Source organism: Mauremys mutica, chromosome 5 (assembly GCF_020497125.1).
Source record: "Mauremys mutica isolate MM-2020 ecotype Southern chromosome 5, ASM2049712v1, whole genome shotgun sequence".
NCBI classification, from domain to species: Eukaryota; Metazoa; Chordata; order Testudines; family Geoemydidae; genus Mauremys; species Mauremys mutica.
Window position 1 is genome coordinate 43,247,047 of NC_059076.1, and position 17,421 is coordinate 43,264,467.

Genomic DNA, 17,421 nt, shown 5'->3' on the forward strand with positions numbered 1-17,421 from the left:
TAGTTTTCACCACAGATAACTTTATTTTAGTATAAAACAAAAAAACCCCACCACCGACTGGTCTTCGGCACTTTCAGCATACAACAGCAATAATAGATGCTTTATGCGAGGCTGGACTAGCAACACTCATCAAATGTTAATGAGCTATACAAGCAATTTCCTCAGCATTCATAATGTAAATACACTAATGTGTAAGCCCATCATAGAAGCAACTAATCTTAAAATTTACACAACAACATGAGTGATTAAAAAGCTTGCTGCTCTCATGGTGCCACAGACAGATGACATCATTGGAAAACAGCAAGAACTGGCAGCAACTTTGTTTTAGAAAGTCACAAGGTTTTAACTGTTTAAATTTTGAAAAAACTTTATTAAAGAAAACATTTCAGCAAGTAACTGAATACATGCCACAAAATGGGCAGAAGCTATCTGACAACTATTCGACACATCACTTTATTGCTGTCATCACATGATAAAAAAAGGGGAGGAAGGAAAAGATTAATAAGACAGTCTCAAAAAGTTAAGCTGTTCTCTAACACATGAGATTTTTATCATTCTGATTTACTGCACTGGAATCTGATTCTATTTTGTTTAAATATGGTGCTAGTATTTAGGGGAACTGGTATGGAATGAGAAAGGAACTGAGAACAGGATTTCTTTTTTTGGCAATCACATTTCCTGCATCATAGTAATCAGGATATTGTACCTTGTAATGCTTTTCATAATGCACCAATATGAATGAAATTCTCACCGGTTTGTTCTTTATGGGCCTGATCCAAAGCCCACTAAAGTAAACAGAAAGACTGCATTGACTTCGGTGTGCTTGGATCAGACCCTTTATGAACAGCTCCCATTTGAAATGGAGATGTAAAATTAAAGTCTACAAGGAATGTACATCCAATGTCAATATTGTACCATGGCCCTAGGAAATTACTTCATAAAAGGCCTGTTATGTTTTATGGAACTGTATTTACCCAAAGATTAACTACTGAGTCATACATTATATTTCTAGGAGCATGACAAAAGGAAAACTGCAAAAAAAACCAAAAAAAACCCCAACCCATAGTTTAGGTAATTTTGTGGTTTAGCTTTGAAGATCATAAGCGATCACATTTTCTGGGGTTAAAAAGAGAAGTCATGAATAAGCAGCTATAATAACTGGTGACAGTTTCTTATTGATAACACTGGGGGATACATCTGTCTAAGGAATATAACTATAACAGGCATCACCAATAAGTTTAAAGGCAGAAAATTCTGAACCCTAATCAGCTTTTAAACCTAAACTTCCAAGAATACCCCCATTGATAGATTATTGGGAACAGATATTAACTTTAGTGTTAAAGCGTAAACAGCGATGGCATCAGTCTTGGCTAGCAGAGCACTCACAACTATTTAATTTCACATGCGTTAGATGGGCATCCATTGGCTCCTGACAGGGATCCCCATCCTCCTCCACTTCCATGAATGCCTGCAGATCCAGGCAGGGAGGAAGCCCTACATCTCCAGAACATGCTTCCCTATTACCCCCAATCTGATGGCCCGTCTGTCATGGGAGGCTCCACAGGGCTCCTCTGAGACTAGGTCAGGTATGGTCTTGCAAGGGGATGGGGTTGAACAGGAGGGCTAGACTACACACATAGACACACAACAACAAAAACTCAACCTAACTTGCAATATACCCTTGTACAACTTCCACCACTGTGCTGTAGAACCACTCTGTGAGCAAGAGAGGGGGCACTATATGCAATTTCATGGTGGGCAGAGTCCCTGGTAAACATGGTTCCTACAGGAGTTGCGATGCAGGCAGTTGGAAGCTTGGGCAGAAGGTTTCCACATGGATACCCAATGCTTGTGGCTAATGGGGGATCCCAGGCACTGGAGAGGTGCTCTGAGCTTATTCTCTAGGGAAAAGGTAGGACTAAACCCTACCTTTGCCAATGGAGATATAACAAAAACTCAGTTTCTTGAGTGAAGTTGACCCAATGTTTGTGTGTGTTTACAAATAGTTCCTGATTTTTAATAATGTTTCCACATAATTTATTTTAAATCCAGTTTGGGAGATGACACTCTCCTAGTCCAAGTGTCGTTTATTTCTGTAAGGGTTTCTTTAAGGGGCTGCACACTCTGGCAGATCAAAGCAAGTTCAATATAACGCGGTTTCACCTATAACGCAGTAAGATTTTTTGGCTCCTGAGGACAGCATTCTATCGGGGTAGAGGTGTATTAAAATGAGAAACAAATGTAGAAGTGAGTATGATGTTGGCACAGTAATGGGTTCATACCCTGAGATTCACCTTTGGAGTCAAACACAGGCTGGAGTCAAACATGAAATGGATTTTAGAAGTTTCAACTGAGTCCCCATTCGTGCCCACCACAACTACTAGGCAAGCTGACATGTTGGGAAGCATTTGCTAAGAGTCCATGGATGGTGCACTGGCAGAAGTTTATGGGGAACTTAATTCCCTGGCCTTATGTGAGGAAATGACTTGACAGATGGCTGCAAGAACTTTGAGCTTTATGGGCTAGTCAATTATGGTGTTCTGCAACAAGATGCCAGGTGGCTGTGAGTCTCACGGGAAGACTGTAGTTTCCTAATGGGGGGTCATACTTACATGCAGATGATGGCTACAGCAGAAGTCTAGGACTCAGATGTGGGTTTGCCATAGACTACTTGCATGACCTTCGGCCAATCATTTACGGCCAGATTCTACCTTCTCTACTTAAGGTGTATAGGAATAGCATTACTACTACTTTGTTGTTCATTAAAACATGCCTCTGAACCTTAATTGGCAGCATGTCACTGGCAAGACTGCACTGAGTTTGTGTAAATTATGCCTGGCTCAGGTCATATCCACCCCATGAGTAGGAGGTATTTTATTATTACTGAAAAATAAATCTTGCACATTATTTAATGAATGACACAGATCTAACGTTTGTCACCTGAATTAAGGCTCCACTGTCTTCATTCAGTTTGTCATCATGCTTGAACTCCACTGTTATTGCTTTGTCACAGTCTACTGCTGCCATCTCTACATCTGTGGTGTTGTTCATGTAAATGGCACCAAAGAAGTCAGTGGCCCTGAAACCTGGAGGCAGATGATAAATCAAAGTAAATTATTTTTTTTATTTTTAATTTTTTTTAAAGTGACCCATTTTTTATTGATGTTCAATATGCTTTGCAGGATGAGTGTGGCACTAGAGTGACTCAATATCTGGGAGGCCCCGGGTACTATGGTAGGCCGCCATTTCTGGTTTCACTGCCAAAAAGAGGCGTGGCAACAGAAGACTCTCTTCCCATCTGGCAGCTGAGCCAGAGTAAAGGAAGGAATGTTGCAGAGTTGGTGCTGAGCTGCAACATCCACAGAAGAGTTGGTGCCCCTCTGAGCACCTGCTCTATTTAAAGCTGGTCCTGGAATACCTACAGTTGTAGGTAGAATACTTGTTTGAAAAAACAAGTTTTCACTACAACAGAGGATTTTACAAAACCTGGGAACAAGTGGGTGCACAACAGTTTATAGAAGTGGTTTACATAAAAACCTAGCCCCTGAGGTGTGTGTAATATGAGCAGAATCTGCATTTGTATATGCAGATTAATTTCATGCACAAGCAGAACTCTGCATATTCAAATGTAAAGGCATGTACATTTTTTGCAGGTAGACCTCAACCTCTACTTTCTAGCAAAGTGGCCCTGAAAGTGTAAAATAATATGAGGCATCATAGAAACAACATGTACAAAATTCCTGATATTCTATGATTCTGTGAAAATAATATGATTTGTTAGTGCTCAACAATTCTCTTCTCCAGGAAACTATGAATATGGTGACATAAAACTGAAACATGCACTCAAGTTAATTCTCATTCCAAAAGGGTACTGTTACCTGTACTTGTGCGAACCCTCATGATTGCATCAAATCCTGTTCTTTTTTCTATGTCCTTCCTGAGGTCACTCAGGAATTGGGGACCATCAGAATGTACCTAAAAACACAAATCAAAACCAAAGCTGACATCCACCACTGGATGGCAGCAAACAGCAAAAAATGCCACAGTCTTTAAAACAAGTTTGTTTTTAAATGGATGTGTACATAAAACATCATCCTCTTTACTTGTATTCTTTAAACATGAGCCATCTGCAGTGTTCTGCATATCCCTTTGAACAGAAACGAAGATGTGCAAGAATAATCCAGTTCAACAGTAAACATTCCTACAATCTCGGACATTTAGAATTCCTCTACTCCCAAAAGGGATACCCTGACTCGCAGGGTGCATTCCATTGATTACTACTGAGTTGCTGCACTGACATTCCCTGCCTGGAGGATGGATTTTAAGGCCCCAGCCAGGACTGTGTACATTATGTGTGTTTCTTGCTTGGTCAGCAAGAAAATACACGTGCAGATCAGTTTGGAGCACAGAGATTCTCAAATATGGGTCCCCACACTGGGATGAATTTCACCCTGTAAACTGCTTTACTGGAAAGACATGAATCCTGAGCACATTGGTCTTGTCATGGCTGGGAAACACCCACAACTTTTTGAGTAAATGATTAGATTCTCATTTTTCTCCAAAGGATGTCCATTTCCTTTTGGTCATAAGCATTTCTATTTGTGATGTTCAATGATAATTGCTGTACCTTCTCAGAAGTCAATGAATTCAAATGTCTTAATGTATTTAAGTAAGCAGGGTTAATTTTAAGATAGTAACCAGCTCATTTCAGAGACTGAAGATGTTTTTGGAAGTCTTTAAACTTGAGCTTGACTTGTTATTTCCAAGTTTTGCATTCTGTCCACTAGGAGACACACAAGTTCTCCACAGCTTTACTCATTTTTTATGCTAGACTAGACTAGACTAGACAAGACATTTCTTTATAATGGAAAGAAAACAGCAAATTCCTAGCAACTAATCTGACAGATAGGGAATTTGTTAGCACTTACCTGAAAATTGTTGTATTTGTAAAGAGTTCCTCCAGTGTACATTGTGACAAGACCCATGGAGGCTACATCCACATACTGGTTTGGGAAGAGGAACAGATTCACACAGCAGCCATTAGCCACACAATCTCTGGCCAGGGACTCATAAATATTCACCTGTGGCTGGAAAAGTATCTGCAGAGAATTAAAAAAAAAAAAAAAGTCATGGTAGTTTCTCTTTGGACATCATCTAAGATATTGTTGATATGTCAAAATTCAACCATCTACTTGGAAAAATTAAAAATGACACAGCTAATACAATTAAACTAACTGCTTGAAAGCCACTGAAGTCAGTGGCAGCTGCATGCATGTAGCAGAGCAGAATTTGGTCCTCGATTTTTAGCTAAGTGTAGGCCCTGCTCACAAGTGGAATGAGAGAGGGATGATCCATACTAACCAGCACAGGGGCATTTTTGCAACAGTATCTGGTGCCACAACCAAAACTTGTGTGGAGACCAGGGTTTGCTGGAAGGTGTGGAAGTGTGAGAGAGCTGGATGGGGTGGGAATGGAAAGGATACACAGTTGGGTGTAGGTGCATATATCACTGTGAAAGGGGAGCATGACTGTGGTCTGGTCATAGGAGGGTGCAAGACGCAGGTAAGGTGTCCGAGTTCCAGGTTCATTCCTCCGCTTCTTGATGCCCTCTTTTTGGGGCCAAGACGACTGAAATGATGCCCCTTCCTTGCCTGTCTCAAATGAAAAAATGAACTCGGGGCCTAATACTGAGCACATTCCTTTTGTGTTGCCTGGAAGCCTGGTTCACAATGGAGAGTGGGAACCTTTGAATCCCAGAGCCTACCAAATTGTGGAAGCTAAGACTTGTGGTGCCTCAGAGCCCAGTGCGCAAGCAGCCATTTAGAAAGGAGGTGTCATGCAGGGGCCCAGGACAAGTACAGACAGCACCGAAGTTCAATTTTTAAGGTGGAGAACTAGGCCAGGGATTCTAAAACTTATGCCAATCGCTATCTGGTCATCTTTGCTCTAGAAACAGCCTCAGAACGCTGTGATTCCACATAATAAGTTTTTAGAGAACGAAAGCACTGAGCTAACAGTAACCAAAATTCCTTGTTAAGTGAATGGCTTTTTTACTTGTGCGGGCTTCATTTATGGTGGAGAGGGGAGATTTAGGGCAGTATCACTTTGTTGTTGATTTAGGATTGACATTAATGTGTGTTAACTAGCTAGTGCTCATGCACCAGGATGATGGGAACATCATAAATTTTAATAAAAGTAAGTAATTAATATGCAGCTATTGAAATTTACTCCAGTCTTTGAAGAAACCTAAGAACAAAAATCATCGCAATTTTCTTCTCAATTCATTGTAAGCTCTAAATAGAAAATACCTTCTCTTTATCTGTATTGATCAGTTTTTTGTCATCTCTGTTTTTCAGCTTCCCTGGTGCTTCAGCAGTCGGCAATGAAGAATGGAAGATAAACAACTTTCCAGCACATTCTGCTGCCTGTCACAAAGACACCGTAACAACCTTTTATTCTGCTGCTGGTATAAACAAATGAACCTAATTTTCAAGCATTTGTGTAAACAAAAGTGCAAACTTTTCCTAAATCCTCATAAGCTAAATTGTCCATTTGTTTCAAGACTGAACTCTTCATGGCACCGAAATCCCAAAAGAAAGTCACTGGGAATTTAATATCCATAAATAGCTTAATCTAACATAGCTATGTCTGGTCATATGTGATGTTACAGTAATTTCTACATAGGAATCTAGTCTCGATGGACAAAATTAACAATACATATACCAGACTGCTGTCAATTTAAATTTTTTTAATGCCCATGAGTTAAATAGAAAGTACTACTGCAATATAAATGTTAAATAATGATGCAATAAAGGATAAACAGACAGTGAGTTCTGTAGTTCTTATGCACAAGTGAGTCCCACTGCAGTTAATCAGAGCTGTGTGTGAACAAGGACAGAAGAAGGTGGCCCCCTCTCAATTCTTTTTTCTCCACTTGAATAATATCAATTAAAGTTAGGCATATGTATCTGGAGGTTTGTTTTTTTTTTAAATAATTAACTTCAAATGTAAATCATATGTTGCAGGGAATGAGAGTTTTTTTCTTCTTGGATCACTGGGGGTATATGAACACACAGGCTGAAGTCAAGGAATCTTTAAAGGGTGTGAAGACAATAGACTAACTTTGCTCATGGGATACCATCATATATGAGCAAAACTTAAAGAGTTAGGCTAAAAGAAGGGTTGCTATGGTGTTTCAGACTTTTAAAGATTCTTTGTATTCATCCTGTACATTTATATACCTTGCTAGCCAGAAAAAACCTTGTGCTGTCCAAGCATCACACAGAGCTATCACCCCGAAGTCTCAGCAGAGAATCCAAACACTGAATGGATGCTGAAATTGGAAAAAAAAAAAAAAAAGCAACAACAAAACCCCCCCACAAACCTTTTTAGGTGGTCCTAACTCAGGCCAGATGCACACAGGTTGTAGGGAAGTCAATATGGGCTGTCTGTGTACATTGGTCCAGATCCTTGGCTGGTGAAAGTTAGCAAAGCTATGCTGGCTTCAGTGGAGCTATGCTGATTTATACCAGCTGAGGATCTGGCCCTCTTTCGCTAAGTCCATTAATTCAGCATCTAGCATAGGTGGTAAATTTTAAGAAAATGACCTCATACCATACTGAGGAATTTAGGAGTTTTCTATATTTTTCAACTAACTCACCACCACCACCATTAATCTTCTGCCAAAATTTTACCTAAGCTTCCATTTCACCTGTTTCTGAAGACAGTCAGTGTGATCATTTTAGTACTTGCTAATAGCTGGCAGGACAGCAGCAGTTAGATTCTAATAGGAATGTTCTGCACTGAAGTGAACAGAATGTGAAAAAAAGTGTGGGATGTTACACATATAGGAACACAAAGAAAAAATCTACTTGGCTAATAGGATGACTTGCAGAATAAATGTACACAAGAAGTTTCCAGATGGGTCCAGATTGATCTTGTTATCAAGTGAATTCATTACTAGGTGTCTGTGCCTGTACCTAGTTTATATTTGTTTATTTCTTTCACTTGTGACAGATGTATATTCCATTTGGCATTTTTCTAATTTTTTATACATAAATGCATAATATTTTAAAAGGTTTTTTTGTAAAAGTCCTAAAATATTTAATTCAATGCACGAGCTCCCCTTTTTTTTTGTTTAATTTAATTTAAGAATAAGAATGAATGAATTCTTGAGGGAAATGCCTGGCATCAAAAATTACACTTCTAGATGGAAAAGTCAAAACTACCAGTATCTACACATGTATTTAAAAGGTTTCTTCCTGTAATTAAGGAATGAAGTAAATGCAATTATATTCAATTTTTTTTAAAAACTTAAAAATTTTAACAAAATTTGGTATTTGTCAACAGCTCCAGATTGCCAACCCTGCCGACTCATGTCCTCAATTCCAGAACAGCAGCTGCAGCAACAGTACAAGTATCCCAACCCTGCTCTAATTTAATTGACATTTCTATCCAGAAGTAATAAATCCACATTTATTTAATCCTTCATCTTTCTACTGAGACTGCCCACTGGAGTGGAAACCAAAATGATAATGGCCCTTTTTGTGATTTGTTTAGATATTAAAGTTCCTGATTAAAAATAGAAATAAAAAAAAGACACGTATGTGTGTAACTACACACCTAAATTATACTTGCAATTGCGGTGACTACGTACTACATATGCACATTACAAAAAACAAACCAACAACTGCATTCTGAGTGGATAGTTTCCATGTAAACTTTTAAATTCCTGGGGTGAAAACCTGGCTAAACTGAAGTCAATGGCAAAACTCCCAATGGGGCTGGGATTTCACTCCTTAGACATGTGGGTTTTTTTTTAAAGTGTATGTCAATTTTCTCAATTTATTTTAGAACAAACATCTTTTATTAAAGCTTAAAGGGAACATCTTATCAGCACATACATACTTATCACATTATTAAAAATCGGAAAGTCCTTTTACTTTAGAGTTGCTCTTGGTTAAAGCTGCTCTGAACTGAAAATATGCTTGACAGTTTTAAAATATATATAAACTGGGCCAAAATTTATCTCCACCAGTATGAATTTAATCTATTTTTTCCTTTTTAGACTGGAATGGTTCTCTTGTTAATATACATATGGAATGTTTGCTATTCACATTAAAAGCCTTACGAATAAGTTACTATTCGTAACTCATCTTTACAGATTAATGTCAGGGCCATTCCCTCTTTTTGCAAACATCAGAGGAAATTACAACTTGTATAGTTCTGACTGGCAATTTCACTTTTTTAAAAGTAAATACCATTAGTAAAAGGACCCGACAGAAGAACAGATTAAATGAATACATCTTCTGTCCACACGTACATTGTGATACTGTAAAATAGTTCATGAGAAGAGCTCTTAAATTAATAGCTCAAAAAAGCCTAGGAAACAACCTCCTTTTTAGTGCAATGAGATTACCATCTTGTGGGTTTGTGCTTTATTTGTAGAAAGTTCACAGATTAACTGATTGTATTTTAAACCACAAGTTGTTGCTTTCTGTCCCTGCAAAAGCTACAGTGCAGCCTGGTGGCATTCTTTTAATTGCCAGTGTTAGCACTTACCAGGCACATGGGAAAACACTGGAGATGCACTGAATCCAGAGTATTTCACCTTCAGATGCAGTCAAGCTACTAAAACTTGTTGATTAAGAAGAAAATCCAGCCCTCTCCTGCAAAGCCGTGGCAGTGCCCCGTTCAGTGGAACTAGTGCAGTTCTGTACACACACAAGGTATGCTTGGGGCTGGGGCCTGGGTAGGGCTGAGGGGCCCACCACTGCATTGACTCTTCTCATTCTCCCTGTGTACACAAGGGTAAGGGGGCTGTGTAAGTGCCCAGAGTACATTACTTAAGATACCGAGCTGAAGTAACCTCCATAGCTGCTTCACAACCTGATCCCCTCCTCTCCCAAGTGTCCAGTCTATGTAGACTGGGCACTACGGTCTACATTTGCCTCTCAGTGAAAAAAAATCAGAAAATAGATATTAAAATGGAAACACGGACACAAACTTCAGTATAGTGCAGGGGTTGGCAACCTCTGGCACGCGGCTCGCCAGGGCAAGCACCCTGGCAGGCTGGGCCAATTTGTTTACCTGCCGCGCCCACAGATTCGGCCGATTGCGGCTCCCACTGGCCGCGGTTTGCTGCTCCAGGCCATTGGCCATTTGGTTCTTACTGGACTCAATTAAATGCCTGGTACATGAGAACCAGGGGTGGGCAATGTAGTGCCCGTCCCCAAGGTATAATTAATAAAGCTGTGCTGAAACCCATCCCAGGTGTCTGTCAATTATTCACCTGCTTGCCCTTGTCAATAATGGAATCTAAGTTCTGGAAACTATCTGGTTTCTTTTGATTTCCCACTGCAATTTGTGCGAGAACTTGGCAAAGTCATTAGCAGAGTGAATTTTTGTAGCTTATCCTAATAAAGACTTTGTTCTCACACACAGAGGAACATTCTAACCTTTAGTGCTTCCATGCCAGCCTGGATAACAGGAGCAAAGACAGTCTCACTCTCATTAGTGTCTGCAAACATCTCTGGAATCTGGTCCAACAAGCTATGAAAGAGAAAAAGGATCAGTGTTTCAGCTGGTTAGAATACTTGTGTTAATACCTAAACATCTGTAACATATCAAGCCTTTTTACACAATAACTTGCTTTCCATTAAAATAAAATTCAAAGAAATTTTAAAAAGAACAAGACACTATAAAACTGTCTGGATTTTAAATTTTACAAAATGTACACTTTTAAATGTAATTATAAAGTAATGTCAAGTCACACATGATACTGAAATAAAAAAAGCAGAGTAGCTTAAATTTGGGGAGTAACTACTAGGAGGACTTCAGGAATATAAGATCATGGTTAGCTTGTAGCATGCATATCAGTGGAGTGAAATACATGCAGTATACTACACAATGCTCCAACCCCTTTTCCAATGTTCTATAAGCAACGTCCAATACATTGTGTTCTCTCTCACACATGGGGTAAATTTTGCCTTCTCTCTCAGTTTTGAAAAGGCCAGCTGAAAGCTCTTTTCTGTGTTTCAGAACTAGAAAATTAGGGTACAAGCTTTCTAAATGCTTGCTTGTCTCTAAGACTTTCAGATAAAAACAAATACAGAATAATCCAGTTTATTTCAAGGTAGTGATCTCTCTAGTGATTTCTGGCTGACTTTTTGGAGGGATCATTATTTGCTGTAAGCCATAATGAAGAATATTCATATTCAAATATGAAACATTATTTCTTTACTTGTTCACAACAGATCGTGATTCCTGAAAGTTGACAAGGAAACCATCCAGCAAAGGAACAAAGACTTCTCCAACATCCGATACTACCATCATCTGAGGCTGAGCTAGGTTGCTCTTTACATTAAAGAAATGAAGAACTTTGTTATAGGTGACAAAGCCAACTCGAATAGCTGAGGTCTCTTCTTGCTCTTCTCTGTGAGAAAAATATAAAATGGAACAACTGGAAATAATTTTGAAACATTTACTTTGCATTAATAAGAGTTCTTTGAAATGCCAGGGTGCTGGCAGATAACATCTGTGTGGTAGAACAAACAACATCAAGATGAAATGTCCCAATCTTAGTGCTAGTTAATATAATCTAATTAAATTAATTGATATAAACTTTTTTTTTGGTTTGTTTCTTTAAATCTATCCTATCAAATGTGCCTCCTGTCCAAAGGACAAGTTGCGAATATGGAATCAATAAAGGAAAAATCACATAATTTAAAAAGGAGACCCAGTTAGTTGAAAAATCTGCTTTATTGGAAACAGATTAACATTCAATGACACTTACTGCTAATGACTGATGACTAATGGAACAGTAATTCCACTTATTGGGAACATCTTCTGGCGAGCTAATGGTACTTCGGAACTTGTGAAAGTCAATCTCATGTTGCTTCTTTCTCTTTAACAGCCACTTTCATTCCCTCCATAGCTGTGTTATGTACCATATAAGTTGTTCAATCAATACTGCTTGTTTCTGGCTATAAGTTTGCTCCTATCAGGTAAACAATGGATATGGGGCTGCCATGCTGCGTATCTCACAGCCGTCCCTCTTCCAGGAATTTTGCAAACAGCAGATTCAGCCCTTATTCCTATAAAGATAGTGCCTCTACAGCTCCCTGGGCAGCAACATTATTACTAGTGCTGGTCAGAACATTTGTCTGATTCCTTTTCCTCATTAAAACACAACAACATTGCTTAAAAAAAGAAAAAGAAAAAACAAAATGTGGGCTATCCAGGCTTAATTCCTGATTCTGTCATCCACTTCCTGTGTGACCTTGGACAAATCAGTTAATCTCTCTGTGCCTCAGTTCCTGTAAACTGGGGATAACAACATTTCCCTACCTCACAGGGCTGTACAACTATATATTCTTTAACATTCACAAGACACTCAGAAGCTGCAGTGACAGGACTCAGATGTATTTAGATTGATTTTCCTGTTTCCCTTAATCTACAACAGAAGTCATTCAGAGTGAAAGTGTATGATTGCCTTTTGTTCATGGACCAAATTAACATGGACCAATCCCCAGGCAGATTTTTACCCCAGTTCCCTAAATGGCCCCTTCAAAGATTGAACTCACAACCCTGGGTTTAGCAGGCCAATGCTCAAACCACTGAGCTATCCTTCTCCCTCACAGCAAGGGCAAGGATCACACTAAACTAATAAGATATGCATTTTAATTTAAATTTAAAAAAAGCTTCTGAAACATTTTGCAAACCTTGTTTACTTTACATATAATAGTAGTTTTGTTATATATTATAGACTTATAGAGAGACCTTCTAAAAAACGTTAATGTATTACCAGCACGCAAAGCCTTAAATAAGAGTGTATACATGACTCGGCACACCACTGCTGAAAGGTTGCCGACCCCTGCTCTAGAAAATCAGGTCTCAGCTTTCTCCACCTAAACATTACAACAGAAAAAAAAATCTTTTGGATAAGGAGACCTCTAGACCTGTTCACAATGCCCAGATAGAGAACCCATGCTCTGAAAAATGTGTGTCCTTCAGTGACAGTAAAATCCTCCCCTTTAAAAACTCTGAGAAAATATTTCTTCCTTTGTTTAAAATAAATCAGATTTTTATTTTACTATCTATCGTAGCACAGTTGTGGACACAATCCTGCCCATGGACATGTATATGCTCCCACTAATTGGCACTGTATGTTTGTTCTCTTGGTCCCTGCTATATATACAGTCATAAAATAACAACAGTGTAAATTAACACTAAGTGGAACAACAACTGTAAAGATAACACTGTTTAAATAAAAAGCCCTCTTATCTTTCTACAGAAATATTTTCTGTACAAATCCGCCGCTAGTCAAAGTGTATCATTATGCATTTTTGAGGCCAACTTTTCTGCTTGCATAACTCCACTGATTTCAGTGGGGTCATCCCAGCAGAGACTCTAGCCTGGGGTCTTAAAGTACCAGCCTGTGGGCCATCTGCGGCCCGAGAATCTCCCCACTGTGGCCCACAGAGGAGAGATGTATACAGACACGCTGCCAGCAATGTCTGCTGCAGGCGCTGCCCCCCGCAGCTCCCATTGGTTGGGGGAGAGGGACAGAGATACCATCACTAGTCCCCGAAATGAGTCAGCCATGCAGGCAGCGTCACTTTTTTCCACAATGAATATAAACAAGTCAAAGTACTGAACACAACTGTCTGATGAACACCTTGCTGCAATCCTGAAGGTTTCAACTGCTCAGTTACTGAGGCCAAATATCAACAAACTGACAGAATTGAAGCGTTGCCAGGTGTCTGGCAAACACTAAAAACTCTCTGGCAGGCAAAGAATTGTAAAAAGTTGTATGACAGTTTTATTATTTCTAAGAAATTTGAAATAAAAAATATAATATAAACGTTTTCTTTTCTGAACACCATCTTAGTGACATTATTGGCCCGTTGGGAGGATCTGAGGACTGGCATTGGCCCTAAGGTAAATTGAGTTTCAGACCCCTGCTCTAGCCCATGATCTGGCCAAGCAGTAGGAGAAGGGGGGGGAAAAACTGTGTTTTATTACAATTCCTACTTTGTTGAGGGTCAAGCAATAAAGAGAAAATATTACATAAAAGAATCCTGACATGGTATTTCCTATCAGATCTAGCTGTTTTCAAGATATGTTAAAAATGAATTGCCTGTGATGATTCACAAAGTTAATTTAAAATGTAAAACGTCTCATTTTTCTTTTCTCCTATCTTCAATTCTCATGTCAGCGTAGAATGTTAATCTGCCACTCTTGGCTCATGGGAACACAGCTGGATCATAAAAGGATTACTTTGATCAAAAATGAATCAACGGTCTATACTTCCTGGGCTACATTATGACACATTTGAAATAACTTTGCAAACTGCACCTAGATAGATGAATCATTTCTGAAAGGAAGGTTCTAATTCTCCCCTGCCACTCAGACACTGTTACTGATGTAACCACCAAGGCGGCTATTCCAACATTCAGTATCTTGACAAAGCCAAAGGATTAATAATACTCTGCATTTATATATTCCTTTATTGTGTGGAAAAGAGGTGCACACATTAGCTAGTTAACCAAAACACCCTTAAGCAACATGCATCTGGGCAGTTCTATAAGAGGATACTCTTCACGTATCACCTCAACAGTGAATTTTGCAGTTTCCTCTCTCACGAGACTAAAGATTAGTCATGGATGTGGAAGCAGACAGCATTAACTAACATGGCTCAAACACATCACAGTTCTCTTTAGAGTAGGGTGACCAGATGAGGGACATGAAATATGAGGACGTGTGGGGGAGGGTGGTGTGTCAGTGGAGCAACAACAACCACCACCAAGAGCCAGCGGCAGAGAAAAAAACAAAAAACCAAGAGCTGCCGGAGCATAGGAAAAATTGGTGGGGGCTGATCACCCACCGGCAGCTCCACGCCCTGCCTCCCCGCACCAGCTCACCTTCGCTCTGCCTCCCTTGAGCTGGCTGCCGCGTCCTGCTTCTCCCCTCTCCCTCCAGCGCTTGCGCCACCATATAGCTGATTAGCGCAAGCCTGGGAGGGAGGGGTGAGGAGGAGGAATGCGGCGTGCTTGGGGAAGAGGTGGGGATTTGGGGAGGGATCCAATAGGGCAGTGAGGGGGCAGTGCTGGGGCTGGGGATTTGGGGAGGGATCCAATTGGGGAGGGAGAGGCGGAGTCGGGGTGGGGTGGAGTTGGGGGGGGGCGTGAGCCCCCTCCGCCTGTGTGCCAGAGGGCAAAATATCAGGACAATTCACATCCCGACCGAACATCGGTCAGGACGCAGGACAAACAAGTAAATATTGGGACAGTCCCGATAAAATCGGGACATCTGGTCACCCTACTTTAGAGCCTTCCTGATAGGGGGTTAACTCCTAATATTCAGAGCCTGATTTTTATAGGTACTGAGCACCCACAAGTTCCAGAGACTTCAGTGTCTAAATATACATTTGGGGGACTGGTTTTAAGCACCCAAATTTGAACATTTTAGCCTTACAGTTTTAAGCAAGTATGGGAAAAACTGAGGCCCTGGTAAGGCGATAGAAAACTCTAATCCCTTTTAACTTGGTAGGGGAGTTGCCTTTCCCGAGACTCTTGAGGTAACCCAGCCCCAGCCCCTTCCAGTCATTTAGGTGCCTAAACACTTTTGAGGATCTGGGCTTACGCCTTACCCACTTCACTTGCCCTTTCTCCTGCCTATCAGTGAGCCACTTCCATAGAACTGCCTGGCATAAGCCTTTAGCTCCAATTGCCCTCAACAGATATACTTCCTTATTACTATAAACCTTGCCCCCATGGGATATGGTTGCCACAGGCCTGGGCACGGAGTAAACTGCCTGTCTGCTGGACCCAGCTTAGGCCATCCACACGCCAGCACAGGGTAACAGCAATCCATTCTCCTTACAATAAAGGCAAAGAGCAATACCTTTAGCATGTCAGAAATACGTATAATAATAAAAATAATTTTAACAAGAGGGGGTGATATCTATTGTAATTTCATCTAATCTTCTTGCAAAAGTTTTTATCTACATCAGCCGAGTGCAAAGATGCATTGAAATCTCTGCCATGGCATGGGGGGCGGGGGAGGGAGGGAGGAAATCAGCAAATTTTGTTAGACTCTCTTATATGGATAATGTTAATACTATTTCCCTTAAAGGAATTAAAAACTATATGAAAGCAACAAAACAATTCTTGAAGAAAATGTGGGTTTTTTAAAAATCTAATTACAGTATTTAGGATCTGATTCTGCACTGAGATTAACAAAAACAGGCCTTTATACCTATTCAGAGTCCTGTTGGCGATAGGAATTGTGTGTTTTCTCTTTGTACTCTACATGTACTTTATATTAATATTTTCATGATAGATCATTTTTCTTAACTGTCTTTATTCCGGTTTTTAAAACCATAAAAATCAACCAAATCTTCAACTTCCATAACTGCTCTTTACCCTTTACAAGCTAAACAAGCCTCGATGCCAATCAAACTATTTTAGAACTGTCAACAATGTTAAATATGTAGTCTAGTGTGGTCTGTCAATTATTGTCCTAACATTCTTTTATCCTAATTTTGATATTTTCTGAAGTTTTTTTTTGTTTTGTCTGGTCAGCAAGTGAGTTGCGGAGATGTGGAAAATTGTATAAAACATGCTGTGATCTCTTTACCTTGGAAGTTTATCCAGCACAGTCTTCAGCTCATTACATATGAGTTTAACAAGGCCACTCTTTATGTTACTATATGACACGTCAATCATGAAGATATAGGCTGGTGAGTTTGGAGGCTTGTTGTTCTACAAAAAGACAAACAATCATCATCCACATACACAAAGCAAAACTAGAAAGAGTGACACATTAAGGCCAACAAAATCTACAGACTGCTTAAATAGGCAATCCAAATAATTATTTGATGGTTGACACCTATATTAAATAAATAAATAAATAAATAAATAAATAAATAAATAAAATGATCTAATCTTTGAAAAGGACCATCTCTGGAATAAAACATTATTACAGGATAATAGTCTAAAACATCAAGGTGAAGGTGTTTATTGGAACTGGACAAATATTACAGGAAGTTTTCAGTAAACTTTCAAATGTTTAAATAACGTGTCTTTGGCTCTTCGCATACCTTTTATTTTTTCCTTTCCATGTACATTTGTATAATAGCATTTCACTAGCATAAATTCTTCAATTCAATTTCCATCAGCATTTGCACCAAAACATGGATAAGCTATAGGAGACCAATCAGAATTAAACAAAACAACTCAGTCACTTTAGGATCTGATTCTGCATTGAGATTAGCTAGGACAGGCCTTTATGCCTATTCAGAATCCTATTGTCAATAAGAATTGTGTTTGTTTTCTTTGTACTCTACATGTACTTCATATTAATATTTTCATGATAGATCATGTTTTTAATGGTCTTTATTCAAGTCTCCTCATGATA

General features: G+C 39.4%; 1 protein-coding gene and 1 long non-coding RNA gene across 2 annotated transcripts in view; one reads left to right on the forward strand and one right to left on the reverse strand.

Moving 5' to 3' along the window:
• The window catches only part of LOC123371269, a 30,833-nt gene extending 19,236 nt beyond the window's left edge, over positions 1 to 11,597 (forward strand). Inside the window, exons 8-9 of the long non-coding RNA XR_006579738.1 lie at positions 6,357 to 6,466; positions 8,350 to 11,597. This is a non-coding gene — a long non-coding RNA (uncharacterized LOC123371269). The remainder of the gene's footprint in view (positions 1 to 6,356; positions 6,467 to 8,349) is intronic.
• SEC24D (SEC24 homolog D, COPII coat complex component) overlaps positions 1 to 17,421 on the reverse strand; it is a 94,946-nt gene that overhangs the window by 8,647 nt on the left and 68,878 nt on the right. The window contains exons 11-17 of the mRNA XM_045018657.1: positions 16,642 to 16,766; positions 11,243 to 11,434; positions 10,458 to 10,551; positions 6,309 to 6,425; positions 4,929 to 5,099; positions 3,879 to 3,975; positions 2,941 to 3,086 (exon numbers count right to left, since the gene is read on the reverse strand). Coding sequence (XP_044874592.1) covers positions 2,941 to 3,086; positions 3,879 to 3,975; positions 4,929 to 5,099; positions 6,309 to 6,425; positions 10,458 to 10,551; positions 11,243 to 11,434; positions 16,642 to 16,766 — 942 coding nt within the window. The remainder of the gene's footprint in view (positions 1 to 2,940; positions 3,087 to 3,878; positions 3,976 to 4,928; positions 5,100 to 6,308; positions 6,426 to 10,457; positions 10,552 to 11,242; positions 11,435 to 16,641; positions 16,767 to 17,421) is intronic.